The sequence below is a fragment of the Biomphalaria glabrata genome, chromosome 12, assembly GCF_947242115.1.
Source record: "Biomphalaria glabrata chromosome 12, xgBioGlab47.1, whole genome shotgun sequence".
In the NCBI taxonomy this organism is placed as follows: domain Eukaryota; kingdom Metazoa; phylum Mollusca; class Gastropoda; family Planorbidae; genus Biomphalaria; species Biomphalaria glabrata.
The window spans coordinates 17,903,789-17,927,915 of record NC_074722.1 but is presented as its reverse complement, the minus strand read 5'-3'; the positions used below and the strand labels follow the sequence as shown (position 1 = coordinate 17,927,915).

The 24,127-nt window shown below is 35.1% G+C and overlaps 2 protein-coding genes across 2 annotated transcripts; both read right to left on the bottom strand.

Moving 5' to 3' along the window:
• Positions 1–1,083: 1,083 nt before the first annotated feature.
• On the bottom strand, positions 1,084–6,005 carry LOC106055966 (60S acidic ribosomal protein P2-like). The gene is made up of 4 exons (XM_013212479.2): positions 5,904–6,005; positions 2,293–2,473; positions 2,061–2,165; positions 1,084–1,186 (listed from the first exon to the last, which is right to left on the bottom strand). Exons 2-4 carry the CDS (start codon positions 2,462–2,464, stop codon positions 1,113–1,115), a joined length of 351 nt encoding a protein of 116 aa, XP_013067933.1. The 5' UTR covers positions 2,465–2,473; positions 5,904–6,005; the 3' UTR covers positions 1,084–1,112.
• Positions 6,006–11,010: 5,005 nt separating this feature from the next.
• LOC106055963 (mediator of RNA polymerase II transcription subunit 21-like) lies at positions 11,011–23,899 on the bottom strand. Its single transcript, XM_013212476.2, has 4 exons — positions 23,375–23,899; positions 20,078–20,192; positions 19,578–19,678; positions 11,011–11,243 (listed from the first exon to the last, which is right to left on the bottom strand). Exons 1-4 carry the CDS (start codon positions 23,414–23,416, stop codon positions 11,067–11,069), a joined length of 435 nt encoding a protein of 144 aa, XP_013067930.1. The 5' UTR covers positions 23,417–23,899; the 3' UTR covers positions 11,011–11,066.
• Positions 23,900–24,127: the final 228 nt, after the last annotated feature.

Below are 24,127 nucleotides of genomic sequence, written 5' to 3'. Positions count from 1 at the left end.
TCATGTTGCAATTTATCATGTCTTCAAAATAATTAAAATTTATTTGTAGATACAAGCTATCCTATAATTACACTAGCTATTAGCTAACAAGTTCTACAAAGATGTCTTTTTAAATAGCAACTTTTCTTTGGTAAAAATGCATCCATGTGCATTTCAGTGAGCCCTAATCGGAAGACATTTAAATGGGAATACCAAAAGTTATTTAACCCACTGGCAATCTTTGAAAGGTTTGTCTTTATCACAAAGTATGGCCAATAATTAATAAATATAGTTACAAGAAACACTGTGTTTCTTTACCTTCCGTTGTTTCTGCGACATAAGTGGGAGGTAGTAATGTAAACAAAATTCACCCCAAATATAATTCTAAATATAATTCTCTAATAGGTATACTAAATTTTAATAATATAAGCCTCCAAAAACATTACAATTCAAAGTCATCACTTCTGGACTATTGCAACAAGTCTCGGTACCACACAATCTGATACAAGTATTTTTTGTACCATTAAATTATTTTTTTGTTTCAGGACCTAAAAAGGTTGATTGGGTTCATTCTGTTTCATAACCTCCCACACTGTTAGGTACCACTACAAATTTAATTATTGATTGATACTTGCTGTAAGCTTTTTGATTTAAAAAAAATTTTTTTCTTGTAATGTTACTTAGTCTGCATAATCCATTACTTTCAAAACATAGGTAGAATGCTAAGTTAAGTGAAACCCAATGCCCAAACTTTACTAGTTTCTAGTAATTGTAATGTGACATCTCTAAAAATTTCTTTTAGGCATGTCTAATAAAATATGAATAAGACAAAAAAAATGAATACTGGGCACAAAAGGGATACATTAATTGAGTAAATTCCTCTTACTTGTTTGGAAAAAGTAATATATACCAGTATCTTAGTGATATGGTAGAATGCATTTTATATAGACAATTTTGGAATAACTGACACCTGCTCAAGTGATGTGATGTTTGGTAAATACAAGTATTCAAAGGTACAACTGACACACACTTCTAATGAAATTGTTCAAAATTTCCACCAAGTAGAAAAATTAAAATATTTTTTTTTTTTAAATAACAAAAGAGTTTGTGTATATTACATAAACAATTTTATTTTAATCAAACAATCCAAAGCCCATGTCATCTTCAGATTCTTCAGACTCAGCCTTCTTTTTCTCTTCTTTCTTCTCTGTAAACAAAAAAAAAAAAGCACAAAATAAGTTAACTATATGGATATATTTAGTCTCATGCCCATAATTAATGCTCAAAGTTTTAAACATAATAATCTGCATGTGCAAAATTTTATTGAAATACTTCTGTTAGGTTTTTAAAATACTGGGTAAAGAAAATGTATGGTACATATTTTAGTGCTGTTACTGTATCAAAAAATATTTTCTTCACAAATTTATGGGCAAATAATTTTTTTAAAATCATTTCTATCAGTACTCAAAATAATTTAGAATAGAAAAAAATCTGTTTAAACGACACATCACAATTTAGAGGTTTAAGCTGTACTTAATTTCAAAATGCTGGGATACAAAATTAAATGCAATTTGTTTGTGAAAGCTTTTAAAATGATTTATTAAATAGACTAGTGAAGTTAGTGCTTAAAAATTATAATAAACATTAAATTTACTCTCTGCCATTAAAGAACACAAGTTTCAATACAAGACTTTCGAAACTGTAAGCCAGTAGTGTGTAGTCAATGTTGACCTATAGTCAAGATATAGATACTATGTGTAGTTGTATAGGGTAGTTAAGGTTGAACAGAAATGTTTTGAAACTGCTATGGCTTAGCTATTGATTGAAATATCTGAATGGGCTGTTTGTTACAATTTCTTGTTCCTTCATCAACAGGCAGAGTTAAATATCTATTTAAAGTTCCAGATTTTTTATATTGAAAAAATCTTGACATCTAAACCAAAAGATATTAAATAGCAACAAATGTCAAAAGAATGTGCATATTTGCCAAAACATGTAATTAAAAAAAAATAGAAATATGAATAGTTATAAATTGGTAACTATTATTAGTCAATAATAACTAGAATCTGGTCTATACCAACCTGCAGCGGGGGCAGCAGCTGGAGCAGCACCACCTTTAGCAGGAGCAGCAGCAGCTGGTGCAGCTGCGGCACCACCTGATGGGACTGAGGCCAATTTCTTTGAGCCTAAAAAAAAAAAGTCTATATTACACCTACATCTTTCATAAATAAATTACACTTAATACCTACAATAGTACTACCTAGGGTCCCTAATAGAGTGGTATAATTCAAATGTTCATCTAAAAAATATTACCTGCAGCAATGACCTCTTCAAGATTCTTTCCTTTGAGTTCACTAATAATCTTGTTAATCTTGTCAGACTCTGCTTCAATGCCCACACTGCTGAGAATTTTCTCAATGTCTGCTGATGATGGGGATGATTTTCCTCCAAGGATAGCAAGAAGGTAAGCGGCTACGTAACGCATTCTTGTGAACTGAAAGTGAAAGGTAAATTATTTTTAATGACCCAATCTAGAATCTTTAAAGATGCGGAATTTTTTTTTAAACCTTAAGTAATGATGGAGAAGGGTCATGGGCTTAGGCCTACATACATCAACTTGTATATTTGACATTTACACATAAGGAAACATTTTTTTAGCATTCAACGCGGGAGGGCTAACAATTATCATTGACTAGGTGCACTTCAAGACTTGTCTTAGGGAGCGATACCAGTGTGTATAGTATACAATTATCGATCGACCATGTATGATAAAGACTGTCTAATGAGATCTGGTGTCAAGCCGATTTCATCACTTGCATTGAGCTTGTTAGAAGAGTAGATTTGTGCTAGGTATGGTCTCAATGTTACAATCAGAAGGGATGTATGGATATCCCTCACACACACGTCCACTGAGAATGAAAGAAGAGTGGAGATGCTCTGAGTGGAAAAGAGTACAAGACAACATATCACTCCTCCCCTTTCTAAATTATTCTCGCAACAGGCATTAATTTCCAGAGCGGTCAGCTACAGATAAAATGGCTGTATCTAACAACCTTGGTGTGAGATCAGTTACAAGCCAAGAATTAAGTTATGGATCGTGGGAAGGGCGAAAATGGTTTCATTGCACTGGATTAGAAAGAAAATGACAATGGTGAAAAAGATTAAGACTATTATTTAGCAGATATATTTTAATTTTCTTTGATCTGCTCAATACTTCCATCATCTTGACGGAGCATATTAGCAAGGGGGGAAATTTGCTCAAGAAAAATATGCTTGATGATAACCACTCTACGCCTTTGACTTCATATTTAATTTTGACTAGATCTATACAAGTGTCACTAAGCAAGAGTGTAGTGTAGACGGGTAGTAGATAAATTAGTTGATTAAATCATATCATTATCTATTTTATATTATTTATATATAGAGTAAAGGATGCTAAGTGGACACACTAAGCCAATCTCAGGACATTTTAAGTTTCAAAATTCATAACTTCGTAACGCTCTGACCTATAAAAAAAAAATGAGGGTGTCAATGAATTCGTCATCATTTTGTCTATAAAATTAGCTATTTCGTAATGTATCACTACGCAGTTAAAATTAAATCTGAAGTGAAAAGAGGTAAAGTCAGTCATCGGATGCGTAAAGGTTTTTGGAATTATTTTTAGCTCTGTAAAAGTTATTGGCCGTTTTGGAGATTTATCGGACACATCAAAGGAAATATAGATAAAATGTGTTATTAAAAAATTTCACCCGTAATTATATTTTTTTGTACATTCGCGCAATGACACAAGCTATATTGTCACTTTTCCCACGCTTTCATTCTTGGCTTGTAACTGACCTCACACAAGGCCACTACTTTGGGCATAGCCAGCTGGTCACGACAGGAAAAAAAAAAAAAAATCGCCTGTTACATGGATGTCTTCTGTCTACTCTACCTTCTTGTCTCTACCGGGCACTTTTTTCCAGCAGCAGTTAGACTAGCTCAGTGCATGCCTACATCACATTTGCCTTTTTGGTATCAGTAACGGGTCAATCAATAATCACTTAGTCTCCTGCTCTCTCTCACCTGTTTTTTTTTTAAAGCACTTCTCCTCTCTTATGGAATGCTTAGGAGACATGGAAAAAAAGGGAGGGAGAGGAGGCTTCATACTCTCTTCTGATTTTGAACATCTCTAAGACCACACTACCACACATAGCATAGTGTGTATATTAAGTACTTTGATAAAAATTTCAGACTCATATTGTAATGAAACTAATATAGTTAGTTAGAGCTTTTGGAACCGAGTTTATTGATACCTCATTTATGTTTCTAAGTTGATTAAAACAGAAGTTATAGCAATTTTAGTGGCGAAAATTTTGCCTATATTATTTTTTTTAAATTGTGACCGAAAAAGGAAAATTTCACATTAAAAATGCTGTAACTTATTTACTATTTGAGTTATTTGCATGTAATTTTCACCAGAAATACATGATTATGTCCTGATATTTATTTTAATTTCAAACAAGTGGTAGACTGTGACATAATGTTCTTATTCGTTTTTAAAGTGAGGTTACTTGTAAAAAAAAAGAAACGGTCGACAAGAAGTACTTTTTCACATTTAGAAGATTAACTTTTAAACCTTAAGTCTTAAGAGATAATTGAATACCATTTTCACATTTGAATTTTTATACCTGAGTAATGCCTACTAATGGTCTGACCCATATCTTTAAGACTTTTTATAATACAGTTAATTAAAGTTCAACTGTCAGTTGTTTCGGTCAGATTTTTTTTTGCTTTACAAAGGCTAAATAAGGCTAATTTTTGGCCACCAAAAATTTAATAACTTCCCTCAGGTAGGCCGTTCAGTCCGCCTGAAAAATTGTCCGTATTTTTTTTGTCCCACTTCGCCGCGAAACGAGGTTAGGGTATCCCATTTTCTTTTTAAAAGCCTCTTGTAAATATAAGTCGTATATAGTCATGTGATACACCGTTGTACGCAGAAATGGATGACGTTTCCATTACTGTTTGAAATATTAAGATAGCTTAAGTGTGTACGAAACTGTTGCAGGTTGAAGTTTTCTCTTTGTAATATCTTCGTATTCTGTTGACCCTTAAGAAAATTTCAAACATCGTTTTAAAGCTCATCACTTGCCGATTCTGTGTGTAATTAGTTTTTTTGTAAGTATTGACAATTCCAGCGGCTTTTGATTGAAAGTAATTTTTTATTTTGGTCCAATCAAATCACTCGCGCAGCCCTCTTTTTTTTTCCCTACGCGTCATTCGCGATGTCAAAAGTAGGTCACGTGACTGGGCCCAGCCAATCACCTTGTGCTTACCGGATGTATAAATGGGTCAAATGAATGAATGCCATGTCAATGAAATTATTTTCTCACTTAAAATATTATTTCATAATGTTAATTAAAAGTTAAATAACATTAAAAAATCACAGGAATATTAATTTTAATGTATCTTAAAATATATATTTAAAAGCTAAATAATAATTAGATCTATATAGATTAAAAAAATAATTCAAAGTGACAATGTAAGAAAAGACAACCAAAAGTGGGACAAACAAATAAGTAAAATACAAAGGCAAAGAAGAGGTCAAAATAATTAACTAAAAAATTTATAACTTTTGAACTAATTATCCGATTTTCAAAATTCTTTTTGTGTCATTTATATCTCAAAATTATCCATCTAGCTATAGTGGTTTCATTGCATATAAGTAAATAACTATTTTATCACTGAACTCCCTACCTAGACAAAAAGAGTCCTCCGTAGACGCGTAGTAACCAATTATCGTACAAGTATAACAACAGATTTTTTTTAAATTTTAGTTTTTTTAAATAAATTGTATTGACTGTAAGTATTAAGGAAAATGGGTACAACATTTCTAAAACAGACTTTGCAAAAATGTGATAAACTAATTGCAAGGTTAAACTTACTTTTAAGTCTTTAGACACGAAACGTAAAACACGCTTTCTACTTTAGTAAATCGTGGTAGAAAGGACCGGATATAGGCTTATGGTATCGAACCTTGCTTCAGTAATCGCAGCAAAAAGATAATATAAAATTAACCATGAAATGATTTATTTTAAAATGTATTTTATAGATCTAAAGTATGCTAATTATTATATAAAACTGATCTAATACAATATTTTAATAAGAATTGGTTGAAAATGAATGGATTTTTTAAATTTTGACTAAAATTAAAATATTGTAAAACTCACTATGTAAGATTATTGTCTGTAGATTCTATGTGACTAGTTGAAAGAATTTCACGTCAAAATTTACTAGGTCTATAATGTACCTAGATCTGGGTACCTAGATCTACTAGATCAAGTCATAATTTAAAAAAAAAAAAAAGGAAGAGTTTTTTTTTTTAATTTACTGAGTATCGAATCTCTATTTATCGCCAAGTATCGTCACTTTTATCCAACGTGGTAATAATATTGGATTGGAAAATGGTGCAAGAAATTAAAAAAAAATAATTTCACATTCAATCTATAGCGTTGTTGATTTACTCACTAAGTCAATCCAACTTTATACTTAGAGTCTATAAATGTCTTACCTTAGAAATTGCAGACGTACCGGTACCTTCGAATAAAAAGATAATTACGTCTGAATATTTTTGTCAATCGAAAGTGTCCTTCAACGGTTCAACAGTCATATATTTGAAAGCAAGCGAAACAGTTTGTCACTACAACAGGGGTGCAGAAAAAAATTAAAGTGCAATTATGCCTCAAATACAACTAAGGCCTATATTGTTTCTCATCGTCCTTCTGTGTAGATTTGTGCCTGCTGTTAGACACTTTTCAGATTTTTTTTTTTTTGTCGGGTATCAAATATTTTCTAGATTTAAGGGCAATGTAATAACATATGTGAGATTGGCAAATAGACGTAGGGTCCACATTGAGCTTCTACTCAAGCTGCTTCCAACGTACAAACCATAGTTTATTTCGTGTTCAATCAAGTGGAATCAACGGATTTGTGCTCTGGATGAAGAAATATAGTCCCGGGATTACACCTGATTCTAATCCATCTAGTAGAGATAGCTTAAAATTCATACTTTCGTATTGTTTTTTCTTAAAGCCTACTTTATCTTACCGAAAACATGGCGCGAGAGAAAGATGTGTAGAGGCAATATATCCATCCATCCATCCCAGTGGCGCTACAGCCCATGGAGGGCTCTGGCCTGCTTTAACACATCCTTCCATTCAGATCTCTCCTGGGCCTTTCGTCTCCACGCCCTAACCCCAAGCTGCTTCAGATCTGCTTCCACATCATCTATCCATCGCATTCGGGGTCTGCCTTTGTGTCGCCTGCCTTTTGGTTTTTGCCTGTATAGTAGAGGCAATATAGAAGATGCTAAATCCATTTGATGTTCGAAGCTAGTCCCGTTATAAAAAAAAAGTCTCTAAGGAATTGTAGGAAAACTCGGCGTTCTTCCTTCGCAACGCCCTGAACTCGCAGTCTGTGGCCATGTTCCTATATTATAATATCTTTTATATGAATGATTTTATCATTTTCATGGCAACAGTGTAATCATGAAACTCGTGAAAATGTTCTTGGGTTTGACATAGATATTTTAAAGAACTTTCCATGGAGTCTACAAACGATCTGTATTTATTGATATATTTTTACAAAGTTGAGGAAATGTAGGCTAATTTTCTGAGAGTTTCGTCCTAATCTCAAGTTCGATGCATACTTCCCCAGAGGTTATAATCTCTTTATCAAGGAACGTCTTTTTAAAGACCAATTTAACCGAAGACGTTTATTCTTTCTTTAACTACTGTTACGGGATTCAAATAATACTCTACTACAAAACGACAGTCCAAGAATTACTTTACATTGAAAGAATATTATGACACATTGCCTAATTTTTAATCATAGATCCATTAAATTCATAGTTTAATGAATTATAATAGGAATTACGATTAGCAGGCAGAGAAAACACAATGCAAGGCTGCATCAAACTAGAACGTTCCATTGATGGACATATTCACACAACACACTACATCAATGTTGTGAACACATTTCACGACGTTACACAAACATTCAAAAGTATTCATGATTTCACTACACAGTAAACACAAAAAATGAAGGCACACATTAACATCGTTAAGAGATGCTACCATTATTATATTCAGGTCAGATCCTAATTATTTGTATTCTTTGGAAAATGGAGGCCACGTTAAAAGTCAGGGTGTAAGATGTTAATTAATATTTATTTTAAAAAAATATAAATTAATGTTATACAGGGCATACATCGAACATTAAGGTGTTTTTTTTAAAGATGATTGCAAAAATAATTCGTGTTTAAACTCAGGTGTGGCCCCTGAAAGGTCACACATGCCATGGGATATCTGTTTGGTAAGCAATACAGGTGACATGTGAAATGGAAGGATTTCAATATTTCCAGAACGAATATTAGAAGCTAGGATAAGTAACCTCAATCCCGAAAGGTCACCCATGCCATGGGATATCTGGCAAGCAACACAGGTGACAGGTCTAATTTTTCAGAACGAATATCAGAAACTATGACAACCTCACTCCCATCTCCCTCCATACAAAATAGACATGTTCGGCTGACGTTGTTATTAGTAGCCTATTAGGCCTGATAATTATTCAATAAACTGATTGTTATGAAGATATGGATCATAGTGAGCCAGGCCTAGATGTGAAATAATGATAATCTAATTCTTAGTATTCAGAGGTCGGCAAGAAGTGGACGGTTGGCTTTATGCTGCCTCCGCCGCCGGTTAAGATGCTTGGATCCCTCCCATGCAAAATATTTGTTCAATCAGATCAGCATTGCTTTAGAGCAGTGTTTCTCAAATTTTTTCCTTATCGGAACACTTCGAACATTCTGAATTTTTAGCGGAACACTTTGCTTTTTAAATTTTTTTTTAGAGAGATTAATTCACGTGATGACCTACTAGTTAATTCTTCCAGTAGTTCGCGGAACACCTATTTAGGCCTCGAGGAACACAGTTTGGGAAACACTGGTCTAGAATTTCAATAGTCATATGACTCAATTCTAGCGACAATTTTGTGACTAAATTCAGGAAACATTCTGAATAGATTTTTTTTTTTACTCAGAAAAGAAATACAGATTTTCATGTAGGAAAAAGAAAAGGCTGTAAAGGAATTATCAGATGCTCTTTGGCTGTTGGACTTGGCTTTCGTGTATGTAAGCCCAGCGATATATTTTCAATGTGACGGGTAAGAATAAATGAATCCCAGAAACCTCGATGAAGGCTTTCGAAATGAACTTGAGTTAATAATTCATCATGTTGCAATGAAGAAACATATTTGGAGTGTTGCAAAGCTGATACCAAGGAGTTTCATGAAGTCGACTGGTAAGTTCTGTAAGACTGTACTAGTATTACAAAACTAATTCTCAACTTGTTTGAAGACTTTGCATGCTTATGAAGTTGATATAATGCCTACGCTTGTTTCAGAATCTGCAGACAGCTCGAATGGTTGTTCAATTGCCATAACACTTGTTTAGGCCCACATATGCAATATTGAATTAGCGAAACATAACCTGTGCTCTTTGCTCACCGATGTGCCAATGCACCAACAACTGAGAATTGCAAGATCTGGTTTTGAAGCTGACATTACTAACTTTGCAAATAGAATAAACTTACAGAAATCACACAACCATTAAAAATTATGATAAATTTGTGAAACTATATACTTGTGTCAAATTGTCGTTTGATTTTATGCAGACCATGTGCAGACTTTGAATATTTTGACATTTTACTGTAGGCCTACAACAAATTTCGTTATATGTATCACAACTATATATCGAAAATTCAAAGGCATACGCGTAGTCCTACCGTCCTGCTTATATACGGAGTAACTAGCCATGGAATGACTATAAAATAACGTATCGAATTCTGTACCAAATTTTCATGTTGCCTGCCATGCGATGTTTTAAAACTGTGTGGCTCATTAAATCAAAAAGGTTGCAGACCTCTGAATTCTATATAATTGTTGAATGAATTGGTTGGTGAATGGCTAATTTCTCCTTCATGGCCTTTGAAGAAGAGTCTACAAGTCTTGTAGCCTTTGTACTACTAATTAGATATGAAAAGAGAAGTTCATTCTACACGTTCAGGCATTGAAGAATGTCTAAAAAGAGCTCGTGAGAGTTTATTCTGGCCAGGAATGGCTGGTGACATAAAGCATTATAGTTTAAGCCAGTTTAAGCTTTTTAAACCAATAAAAAGAAATGACTTCTGAATCATGAAGTTCCACACACCCCTGGAAAAAGGTTGGTGTTCATCTATTCACACTGGACGACAAAAACTATCTTGTCTGTGAGGACTATTACAGTAACTATTGAGAAGTGGATCGCCTTGTAAATACAAGGTCAGAAACTGTCATAAAAAAACATTTAAAAGTTCATTTTGCTATATGGCATCCCATCTACAGTAGTCAGTAATACTGGACCTCAATTCTCATCGGATATCTTCGCTAAATATTGGAGTTCAACCACTTGTCGAGCACCCCAGATCAAATGAGAAATCAGAATTAGAGGTGAAGACTCTTAAGACATTATTTCTTAATCTACAAGAACTAGTGACTACATATATAAACGACTGACCTCAAACATCAGAAGATATTACATTTATACATGTCTATATATGTTTTTATAAAATATATTTTACTCCAGACTTAGGAGCTTGTTTTTTTTTTATATAGTCTCCCTTGTTCTTATGTTCAGTGTGTTCATCTGTTTTTCTCAAGTATGTTATTAGTGTGTTGGAAGTCTTCTATATAAGTTTTCTTGTTCATGTTCACAAATGGAGTATTTCAAACATATGTGTTTGTTATGAAACTGTGTAATAATAGAACAAAGGCTTACATATTTAATTTTTTTTAAAAAAGAGCTTAGCTTTTAGGAGTTTAAAAGAAGCCGTTGCAACAGAACTTAGCAAGCTTTAAAATATGCAATCAGATTTTCAATCTCTTTTCTAATTTTTTTTATATCTAAAAGATTACACAAAACTTTTGAAGGCGCTAAAAGACAAAGAAATGTAATTAAAAAAAAAAGTTTTATTGAAATATTTTATACATAAATCATTGACACAAAAAATTTAAATTCTGGAAGGACTAAAGTTGCTCTCTAATCCCTGGCTATAAAGTTGTGAGGCAGCTATTTGCTCAAGAGATTTTTGAATTGTTTTCAGCAACTGTTCTCCCCTTGCAACAATTTCTTCTAATTTTTCTGCTTCCTCTTGATTTTCCAGCTCTAGTTTCTGTAAACTTGCCACCTGCAGAGTTCAAGAGAAATAAAAAAAAAAAGAAACTGACATCCCAAATAATATTTATTGTGTCAATATTTTTCAATACTAACTTACTTATTTCTGTGGCAACCCCTCTTCCCCAAAAGAGGAGAATAGGAATGCAAGCACACCTCTCCACTGAACATGGTTCTGAGCAGTTTTCTTCATCTGCTCCCCTGTCATTCCAGTATCCAAAGCTTTTATTATGGCTGACCTCTTCCAGGTTTGCTTGGGCCTGCCCACTTTCCCAATATTTAAAAAAAAATTGTGACTATTTATATGTCACAATAGTAGTATTATTAGGTGATCAGAGTTGTGCAAGTCAATGATTCAGAACACCAAGGGAATATGGGAATTAACAGTTAAGATTAGTCTGGAATGCAATGAAACCTCTATACTTAACTGAATTTGTTTTTAAGATTAGTAATATGGTAAGTAGAAATTGGGTAAGTAAGATTAGCTCAACTTTTAGCTGAGTTTGAGTTACTTTGTGTGGTCCTTCAGCATATAAAACTAAGTTCTAATATTGATAAAATCATGATAAAAAAATGTGAATAAATATACCACACAATCACCACATCCCATTCTCATTAATAGACAAGTCTTTAAATACATTTGAAGTCTACAATTTTATTAGCATATTTACTGGTTCAATTAACAAATAGCACATATAAACATTCTTAAAACATTCTTATTGCCCATGCTAACAGCACCTCACACAGATCCACCAGTACTAAGTTATTTCCATTTAACATTAGATAAAAGTAAACATTTCCATCTATCTGACCTAATTAACTTATGCTTCCTCAAGTTTCCACAATTATGTATTATGTTTTTCGCATTGTTTCACAAATTATAAGAATACAGCCTGATTTGATAGTGTGTTCAGGTTCAGAAGGTGAACATAAAATCATTAACTTTTGTTTCTAGTTACTCTACCTGACCTCAGAGTTTTTATCGTCTTTATGTAAAATCAAGTTAAGCAATGATTGGTTAGAAAAAGATACAAATATAAGATTGATTTAATCTTTTTTTCTTTCTATAAAGATTTCTAAAGATTTTAATAGATTTTAGACTATACTATTTAAGATAAGATAATTGTACTGGTCCAAACAAATGGAAATTTAGTTGGACTATGGGGGAGCTACCACCTTCTACCAAGCGCGTCCCCAGGTGGCGGATAGGGGAAAGACCCTTAGATATAAGGGTTAGCTGTGAATAGCAAATAAACAGCCGCGGACCAACTGGTTTGCAGTCATGGAGGATGAGGTGAAGTATTTCAGTGGTTAGAATATTTACTAAAAACATCTCAGAAATCCAGGGAAATTATTGCAAAAAGCGAGTATAGGGCGCTCTAACTCTAAACCCGGGTAGATGAAACTCATTAGTTAGGGATAGCAGTTCATCTAGGAGAGAAAACTCCGAAAATAAATACCTGCTGCCTTGCAGATGATCTTGGATGATCAAGGGCTATGGGAGCACACCCAGAAAGAAAAGCAGGCTGAAGTCGGAGTCAATGGGCCTCCTGGCGCATAACACATTGACACGCAACCTCATCTATGTTGGAGTTCAGTAACGATTCTAATAGATGTGACGTCCTGCCTGTGGAATCCCACCACGCAGGTAGGGGGCCGGGCTCTCCGCCTCGAAGGAGCCCACACAAGTGAGCTGGTGGTTCTTCAATCTCTGCCTGTGGAGCCAGGAGCAGTGACAAGAAAGTAAATACTACTGGCCAACACTCCAAGAACAAAAGTCTAAAAATCTTACAATGGAACGCAGAGGGCATCCAAAAGAAAAAAGAAGCTCTAAAAATATTTCTGCATGAGAAAGAAATTGATGTAGATTGCATCCAAGAAACTCATTTGAACAGTAATCTTCGTTTCTCCATTAGAGGCTACACCTGCATCAGACAAGATAGAGAAATCAGACCCAAAGGAGGAATCCTCACCCTCATTAAAAATGACATCCCTACCACAGACATAACTATGCGGTAATGCCCAACTCCTCAGAATCAGAAATAATGGGAACTAAGCTAATTCTCCCAGATGGAAATATTAATCTATTTAACTGCTACTTCCCACCAGACAAGGAAATAGAGATTGACCACATACAAATACCTGACCAAGAAGACTGTCTTATCTTAGGAGATATGAATAGTCACTCTCAGAGCTGGGGATACCCAGACCTAAATGCCAGGGGAGAAGAAATTGAAGAATGGCAAGCAGAGAACAGACTTATCTTGCTTAACAAACCTGAGGATAAACCAACCTTTTTCTCAAGAGCCTGGCTAACATCAACCACTCCAGATCTAGCCTTTGCAACTGACAACTTATCCAAAAAGTGCACCAGAGAAGTTGCAGACCAGCTAGCCACCAGTGTCCACAGACCCATATTGATCAGTATGGATACCTCCTTCAAAATATCAGAAAACTCCACCATCCCCAGATGGAACTACAAAAAAGCTGTAAATCAAATCAGGTTAATAAGTCATACTCAGCTTTCTCCAAAGCAATCCTCCTAACAGCTAAGGAATCAATTCCTAGAGGAGCAAGAAAAGATTATATCCCCAACTGGTCTGATCACCTTCAACAACTCCACAATGCCACTATTGAAGCCAGAAACACAGTAGAAAATAACATAAATCTAAAAGCAGCTAACGCAGTTTTCAGGAAAAATTACCTTTCCGCCATGAGGAAAAGTTGGCATGAAAAAACAGAACAGCTAAACGTAGATAGAGATGGCCACAAACTCTGGCGTATAGCCAAATGTCTCAACCAGGAAGAAAACAGAACAACTATAGTAATAGAAAAGGACAACAAACCCCTGAAAGGCCAAGAATCAGCAAATGAATTCATTAAGTTTTTCCAAAGCATAGGACAAATACAAATCAATGAAAGTAGAAATAAAGATGTAAACTCAGAAATCCAAGATAGAATTAAAGAAAACAATCCAGCTTACTCCTTGGGAATGACCACTAATCTTAAAATGAAGGAACTTGATGAATCCCTAAAAGTCCTCAAACCAAAACAAGCCCCGGGCCCAGACAAAATATCTAATGACATGCTTCTTCACTTGGGTCCTCAAGCCAAAAGAAAACTGCTACAAATATTCAATGCTAGCTGGAAATCTGTCAGAACTCCAAACATCTGGAAAAAAGCCATTATGATCCCTATACATAAACACGGCAAACCAAGAAACAAACTGGATAGCTACCGCCCCATCAGCCTCACTAGCTGTACTTGCAAACTGATGGAAACAGTGATAAATAGAAGGCTGACATGGATCCTTGAGTCAAATAACCTACTGACTGAAGCCCAGGCTGGCTTTAGAAAAGGCAGATCAACAGAAGATCAAATCGCCTTCATCACACAAGAAGATGGCTTTCAAGAAAAGAAACCAACAACAATTGTGTGGGTTGACTTAGAAAAAGCATTTGACAAAGTCTGGGAACAAGGTCTCTTGCACAAACTAATCCAGCATCACATATCCCACAGAATGTAAAACTGGATAAAGGAATATCTAAATAATAGAAAAGCCTTAGTTTGCATGCAAGGACAAAGAAGCCACACAGTGGGTATTAAAGGAGGAGTCCTATCCCCAACACTTTTCCTAATATTCATAAACGATCTAAATCAAAACCTACCAAGAAAAGTTAAAAGCAGCATGTATGCAGATGACCTTGCCTTAATTAGCACAGAAGAATATGTAGGAACATCGAAATTTCTATTACAAGATGCTCTCGATATACTCAATAATTGGTCCAAAGACTGGGGCATGTCCATCAACACAAAAAAGACCACATATACCATATTCTCACTGTCAACAAAACAACAAACAATAAAATTAACATTAGATAAGGAAGCTTTAGAAAAATATGACAGCCCTACATACCTTGGAGTCACCTATGACCCAAGACTAACCTGGAAAAGCCAAATAGATAAAACACAGAGTAAAGGCATCCAGAGACTATCCCTCTTGAAAAAATTAGCTGGCACAGATTGGGGAGCAAATCACAACATCCTGAAAAAGACCTATACCAGTTACCTAAGACCTGTACTAGAATATGGTGCCACAGCATGGGGCTCAGCAGCCCAAACCAACCTAAGAAAAATAGACAAGGTTCAAAATATTGGTCTAAGGATAATGACAGGAGCAATCAAAACAACACCCATAAGAGCTATGGAGGAAACCGCTGCCCTGATCTCTCTGGATGAAAGAAGAGAAATAAAAATCCTTTCCTAATTCACTAAATTGGAAACCATGGAGAGGCACCCACTCAGAACAAAAATCCACAAAACTGGCACAAAAAAACGTCTCAAAAGGACCAATTTCATACAGGAATCTCGAAACCTAAAAAGAAACACCAACTTGAAAAAATTACTCTGGAATCCTCGATACACTATAATGAATCTCCACCCTGGGATGAAAGCCCTTATCCTACTATAAGGGACCATATTGAAAGCATAAAAAGAAAATCTGATTACAGACCAACAGAGCTCAAGAAAATAGTGAACTGTTTTCTACATACCAATTATCCTAGCAATCAGTGGATCAGAGTTTACACGGATGGCTCAACCCATAAAGCCACCACAAATGGAGGAGCTGGAATACTTATCGAATGGCCAGATGGAGGAAAACTAGAAAAATCCATTGCAACTGGAGAGCTCTCTGACAGTCACAGAGCAGAAAGGGAAGCACTAGCACATGCTAGCAAATCATCCAAGTTCCCCACACAGTCAGATTGTCTTTCTAACCGATGCAAAAACAACCCTCCAAAGCCTGCAAAACTCTGATTCCTCATATATTAAAAATCTCAGAACAGCACTTACAAAGCTCAACAACAGCAAAAAAACTGTAATTCAATGGATACCAGCTCATATAGAACTAGAAGGAAATGAGAAGGCTGACACACTCGCCAAGAGTGGGAGAACTAACACACTAATAAACTCTGCACTCTATCCAGAAGAATTGAAGAAATTAATCGTAAATAAAATAAATGAGAAATGGACGAGCTCTCATCCAAATCACAAGAAAGATGACGCTTACTATAAGCTATCCCGACAAGACCAACGTCTAATCTTTTGACTCAGGACACAACAGAATGCGACAACACGGGTACCGGAAGCTTAAAATTGGAACCAGTGAAATCTGCCCAAGGCTCAGGAATGCGCCCCGGAGAGGAAACTCTGGTGCTGCTGCAAAGCGGCTAAAACAACACAGGAGACAACAGTTACGGGTTATAAGTCCAACTTGATTGGCGTAATGTATGGACGCCACGGGTTGTCTCTGACGGTGGGAGAGGTCTTCGCGCCTCACTGATCAGCTACCACCCGCCTCAACCTGGGCAGCCCCCAGTCAGTTAGGTGCTGATCCGCCACAGCCTGCCTGCTCTAATGGGTGCTTAGAGCTTAGTTTAAAACGACAAGTAGGCTGGAAACTTGCACCAAGCAACAAAAGAAGTTAAGGAGTATCACCAGAGAATGCAGACCACGTCCTCCAAAACTGCTCTCTATACCAAGAGGCCCGTATAAGACATTGGCCCCAAATCACCCCAATAGAAAGGAAACTATATGGAGAGCTCCCTGATTTGGAAACCACTGCGCAGTTCATCTCATGTATTGGTCTACTCATCTGAACACTCCAACATAACAATGAGAACGAAGAAGAAGAAGAAGTTGGACTATAATTAACCACCAAGTGTAATTATTATGTTAACCCTATGCACTTTTAAAATCCTTAGGAAAAATGCTATTCATCAAACATAAATAACATTTTTTGAATGGGACTGGGGCAGTGTCCACAATAAAATAAAATTTGTCAATTTTAGGTAGTCTACTGATGAGTCTTAAATATAACAATCAAAATATAAAAAAAATCTTTAAAAAGAAAAACAAAAAAAAAACAAACAAACAACAAAGCTTATATAAAAGAAAGAAGTAAACAATTACAGCCATCTTTCAATACTGAGGAGGAGGAGCTGGAATACTTATCGAATGGCCAGATGGAGAAAAACTAGAAAAATCCTTTGCAACTGGAGAGCTCTCTGACAGTCACAGAGCAGAAAGGGAAGCACTAGCACTAGCTGCTACCATGATAGCAAATCATCCAAGTTCCCCTCACAGTCAGATTGTCTTTCTAACAGACGCAAAAACAACCCTCCAAAGCCTGCAAAACTCTGATTCCCCTTATATTAAAAACCTCAGAACAGCACTCACAAAGCTCAACCACAACAGCAAAAAAACTGTTATTCAATGGATACCAGCTCACATACAACTAGCAGGAAATGAGAAGGCTGACACACTCGCCAAGAGTGGGAGAACAAACTCACAAGTAAACTCTGCATTCTATCCAGAAGAAATGAAGAAATTAATTGTAGATAAAATAAATGAGAAATGGACGAGCTCCCATCCAAATCACAAGAAAGATGATGCTTACTATAAGCTATCCCGACAAGACCAAAGTCTAATCTTTCGACTCAGGACCGGACACAACAGAATGCGACAACACATGTTCCGGAAGCTCAAAATTGGAACCAGTGAAATCTGCCCATGTGGAGTATCACCAGAAAATGCCGACCACGTCCTCCAAAACTGCTCTCTCTACAAAGAGGCCCGTATAAGACATTGGCCCCAAATCACCCCAATAGAAAGAAAACTATATGGAGAGCTCCCTGATTTGGAAACCACTGCGCAGTTCATCTCATGTATTGGTCTAGTCATATGAACACTCCAACATAACAATGAGAACGATGAAGAAGAAGAAAGAAAATACTGAAAGATTTATTTCTCTTTTTCTACTACAAACAAAATTAATTACCACTAATTAATTAATTAATTGGTTAACATTTTGATTGATTCATGCTTTGTTAGGGACAATGAATAATTGTGCAAAGTTTCAACTTGATCTGAGAATGGCAAGTGGGAGAACTAAGGTATACAAACTTTGTACTAGACAGATGGAATGAATTGATAAAAGCTTTGTAAAAAAAAACTTTAAAAAAAAAATCATTTTAAAAATCTATCATTTATTGTCAGTAGTTTTGTCTATGACAATGTTTGTACTAAACCATCCCACCAAGTTGTGCTGTAAAATAAAAAGGGCTTATTGCATAATAATGGACCTTATTCACCAACCGTAAACAAACAACATTTAGTCACGTGATAATATTAATAAAACAACGAAAAAAAACTGTCACGTGATAGCCATTGTGTATTAAAAATTAGATCGTAATTTGTATAGAAGAGGTAGAGAATCATGTGGCTAAATGTTGTTTGTTTACGATTGGTGAATGAGGTTCATTAGTGATTTTGAAGAAAAAGATTATTATCAGGAAAAAATCAGGGATGGTTCATCTCTAGACACTACCCCCATCCTCAAACCACAAAAGGCCCATTTTCTCTCCTCACAAGGTCTGCACCAAGATAACCATCAACACACATAGTAAGAATAAGAAACTGAACCAAACATTCTTTTCTCTCAGAACTATATTTAATAAATAAAGGTCCTAAACATATTTAAATAGTCATTTAGGTCTACAAAAAAACAGAAACAACAAACAAACAAACATCGGAAAAATTCACTTGTAACAAAAAAAAAAAAAAAAGAACTATAGAATTGTACATCTAGTGTCATATCTTTAACAGAGAAGCAGGGAACAACAGTCATCATTGGGATGCAAACCTTGGAACAATGTGTAGACAATCCAATGTATCTATTGCCAAATTCATGGGGATGTCACATTGAAAGATTTCACAATGAGTGACTTATTTATGAGATGCAGGTTTGAAAGGAAGATGCAGTAGCTCATAAAAAGATAACTGAAATTTTAACCCATTCAAGACTATTGTGATAGAATGCAGTGCATATGATACCCTACTAGATCTAAATCCTATATGCTACAATGCAATAGAAAGTGATCTACTCTGGGTTAATCTTTCGTATAATAAGAACTCATCAGGTTTCATAGATACCGGTACTCTTATTTAGAAAAATCTGGATGTGTATAGCTCTACTGTTTTGTTTTTTTCTGAAAAGTGCCTATACTGCAGTGTATAAGGTCAATTGAGAAAATTTAATACTTTTGAAGCTTGTTTTTGGGAAACAATTATATATGCACAGCCTAACATTGCAGTGCTTTTTCACAATGAAATGTTCTTTTTAGTTTTAATGGAAATCACTATTGTTTTGAGCTATTTCCACCACAGCATCAGTTATGACTTGAGACGTGTGTGACATATACCATTATACCATACAACTAGTCAGCCTTATAATTTATTAATAGTGCTAAGTGACATTAAACAAGAGACAGTGAAAAGCTCCAACCTGAAGCTCTGTAGATGAATCTTCACTTGGTAAATTATCTATGAGGACATCAATATCTTTGGCAGTTCTTGTAATTAATTTGGCAAACAATGCAGCATAATCTAAAGGAACAAATTCGGAAAAAGAAATGTTACAACTGTATTTCACCTGTAATAAAATAGTACATTGAATACATTCACTGCTGTCACTGTTACTTCAATTTTGTATCTATTGAGATGAAAAGAATTTTAACTATTTTGAACTAAAAGTTTTGATTCTGACTTTGCTTTCAAAGATAATCCAATATGATTAGATCAAATGCATAGCAGCTGTTGTTTATGTTTGGAAGTCTTTTTTTTATGTTATCAATGAATGACTAATATATATAATTTTTTTTATAAGTTCTGTTTTATTATTTTTTGCTGTTGTTTTTTTTTTTTTTTTACTATTTAGTACATTGACAGACACAAAATAAAACAAATAGCCGTGACCTTAGCCACATTTCAGTGAACATGACATACCTTCCTGAGGTGGGGGAGATGATGGTTTACAACCTGGTTTTTCAAAACCTGGGAATGGACTGCTGGGTGCACTTTGCTGTAGAACTCCAATACTGTTGTAGAAGTGTTCAGCTTGCTAAAGCAGTAATAATAATAAATAGTAAATAAATTACATCTTTGGATATTAAAACCTAACTTAATTATTAAGTCAAAAAGGATATATATATATACAGTGCTTTTTTTTTTGCAAAGAAATAGGTGCCGGTACTCAGTGATGGATTGCCTAACTTTTAGCTACATATTTTTTTCCCCACTTTGAAAAAAGGTGCCAGTACGCATATATATATTAGGGGTACACCCAGGGGCGGACTGGCTATATGGGCATTCGGGCAAATGCCCGGTGGGCCGGTACCCAAATGGGCTGGTAGGGTCACCTAAAGGGTCTCATGAATGCCACTTTGTCATGTATTGAATTGTTAAAGGTTTTATAATGTTCTCTTAACAAAGTGGCCCTCTGAGCATCGTGTTTTTAATAAAAATCATTTACAGACTCAACATTGTAGGTCCTAATGCTAATTTAATATAACACATTTTCCGAAATAATGTAATAGTCTACATCCGTACACAGTGCTACTGTAGGCTTCATCCTTTAAGGGTCTACACAGTTAGCGATGAAAAAGCAACATAAGGCCTATATTTGTTAGAAAGATATAGAGCATGCTTACAGTTATTGATACATTATTAAACTTAACATAATTATTTTCAGGACAGGTAGGCCTATAATTGGAGGCCCATCATATGATATACAATTTATGGGCCTGACTTGTATAGAAATGCCTGGGCCGATTTTGACACCCAGTCCACCCCTGGGTACACCAAATTGCACTTTTTGATATCCGGCCAGAGCTGGATTTAGCTAGATAGTAAAATAACTGGATAGTAAAATAAGTGATATCAATCTGGAGCTCTTCATTAAAAAAACACTTTCCCTTTGCTGGAAATCTCTAAAAGAAAAAAAACAACAACTAAAAAATACTTTAAAAAAAACAATGCTTATAAGAAATGTACTTGTATCAATTAGTTTTGATCAGCCATGTAACTAAATTAGTAATAGATGTAGACCAACAACAATAAATCTGTGCTATTAGAAATATTTTTACCAATTATTTTTGTTTAGCGCTATTTCATGCTTTTAGCTCCCTCAATACGCTATGATCCTATCACTTATCTGGATCAAGTGAGAAAATGAGGAATTTCACTGCAATAATTTTATATTTTTTATGGCTGCCTGGTCGTGCGGTTTGCGCGCTGGACTGTCGTTCGGATTTATCGGCGGTCGAGGGTTCAAACCCTGCCCGCTCCCATCCCCCGTCGTCCTGCGGGAGGTTTGGACTAGGAAGTAAACTATCTTCAACTCTGAAGGAACATCCGAAACATGTAAAACATTTTTTAAACAAAAGCATTTAGAAAAAAAAAAAGGGGGGGAAATTACTTAAATTTGAACTCATTGGACAAGCCTCCTCAAGCTGACATACTAACCACTCAGCTAGTGAGGCACTTATGACTGTATAGTTATGTATTGTTTGTTTCAAACTTACTTTAAATAGGTGACATATAAAGGGGACTAATTCAGCTTACACCACCACTTCAGTCAAGTACAATTTCTTTTACTTGTTCGAGATACCAAACAAAATAATTAATTACCAATATTTATTTTTCTTATTGATTCTTGTTTTGTTAACTACAAGAAAAAATTTTGCAAAATTGCAACGTGATCTGATTTTGGGTGTCAGAGAAATAACGACTACAAACTTTTTACCAGACAGACAGACCAACAGACAGAAAGAGTTAAAATAAACTTTGTAAAAAAAAAAAAAAAAAAAAAAGAGAGAGAGAGAGAGGTCCATGGCAAAATGAACACTATATATCCTGAGAACAAATCAACAGGTGTAGCTGGTGGGTAATGCTAGAATATTTGGAATTGCCATTAGTGGCCTTTTACTTAAACATAATCTTATGGTTCCATGACAAATTGTTCACTGACCCCTAACCCTTCACCCAACATACTGCTCATGCAACAAAAAGTATCAAATGTATAATGTACTTGCAAAGAAAATATAATGTCAACAATATATTACTATCCAGTGAATGATTTGTTGGTGAACAATTTGTTAGTGAATGATTTGTCGTGAACCATTTGTCAGTGAATGATTTGTAAGTAGAAAACACTAAACTGTGGGAGATGAGTGGACAGAAAAATATAGAAGTGCAGATCTTAGAGAGGAAGTGGAGATGGATTGGTTACACCTTTAGAAAAGATACCAGCAAAAGAGCTAGGCAGGCCTTAGAGTGGAACTCCCAAGGAACAAGATGCAGAGGAAGACCAAAAAGAACATGGCAATGCAGTGTGCTAGAAGAAGCTGAGAGGACCGGGAAACCGTCAAAAACTAGCAAGAGACAGTGGAGAGTGGCGTGTTTTTGTCAAGGCCCTATGTTCCATGAGGAACCCAAAGGAATGATGATGATGATAATGTTACTATCCAGTGAATGATTTGTCAGTGAATGATTTGTCGTGAACCATTTGTCAGTGAATGATTGATCTGAACCATTTGTGGGTGAACAAGTTGTCTGTGAGTGATATGTCGGGTGAAGGAAAAGTCATGAATGATTAGTACGTGAAAGGAATATCAGTGTAAGATTTGTCATATCCCACATCTGATGATGTAAATCCACACACAGTAAGATTTTGATCAGTTCCCACATACCGGGTATGCTATAACTTATCTTTATCTTTCTCTAATATCAGCAAAAAGTAACAGAGTTAGCTGGTTAGATAGATTTTAGATTACATTTTTCCATATAGATCTAGGCCTAGTAAAGACTGTTAAGATTCATACCAAACCTCTTGGAGGTGACAAGGAAAGCAGCAAGCATGGATCAAACTGAGTTACTGAGACCAATCATCATAAAAAGTCTGAACACTGACCTTCAATACTGAAACCTGTGGGAAGTGGAGACCAACCAATAGCTTATTACAAATTCGTAGGTCTGTACAACGTGGCAATGATCTATTGGCAACCACTGCCCACAGGCTGCGTGCGACGTTGCAGGTCAGTTTTCAGGCCTTATATGATGATAAGTCTCAATCAAATTCAGGTCAATTCAAAATGCATACAACAGACTAGAATTGACTAGATCAATATGATATAAATCTAATTATTAGATAGACTATAGATCTAAATCTACTTAACTTTGACTTAGATCTAGATTTAGATGTCATCTAAAATTTTAATTCATATTGACTTTTGATTAATTTACCTGAGTAACAGCATCCTGCAACTGTGTTAATCGATCAGCCATTATTTTTTATAATTTATAATTATAATCTTAATCATCTAGTCTAGAAAAGATAATTATTAATTATAATAATTAGTCTATGAACCAGATCTACTCTAGACTCTTACTAGTAATTACTAAATTAGTCTTACTCTAGAGTCAGTCAAAGAATCTAGAGTTAGAGAATAAGAGATGGCTTAGACTTAGACGGCTTAGTTAGGGCCAACTTTAGTACTTTGCCTTAGGCAGGCTTAGCCTTATTATTAGGCCTGGGTCTAGATTAGTTACTTTTACTAGTAGGGTACTCAACTACCCTCTCATTACATTCCGAGAAGGAAGGATACAATAATATACGTTAGCGTTTGTTTATTTTATCAGCAATAAATAGACTCTAGATTCTAGATATAGATCTAGATCTAGAGTTATACTAGTATAGAGTCTAGATTTAAAATCTAGATTTGTTTTCAGGCTTTGTGTCATTATTTTTTTTTTTTTGACAGTCACTTTTCTATTCATTTGGTGTGTGAGAGTCAGAACTGTCACTTTAGCTTATTTAAACGAATGAAATTGTATGACCATATCCACACAAAGACATTACATTTTTAAAAAAATCCCAATTAAGTACTAGACAAGTAAACACTTCTCTATCCATAGCCCTAAATCTCAAATGTTAGAAAAAATCTTAAACATTCCATCTATAAACTAATAAAGATGTCAATTATTAACAGTAACCCC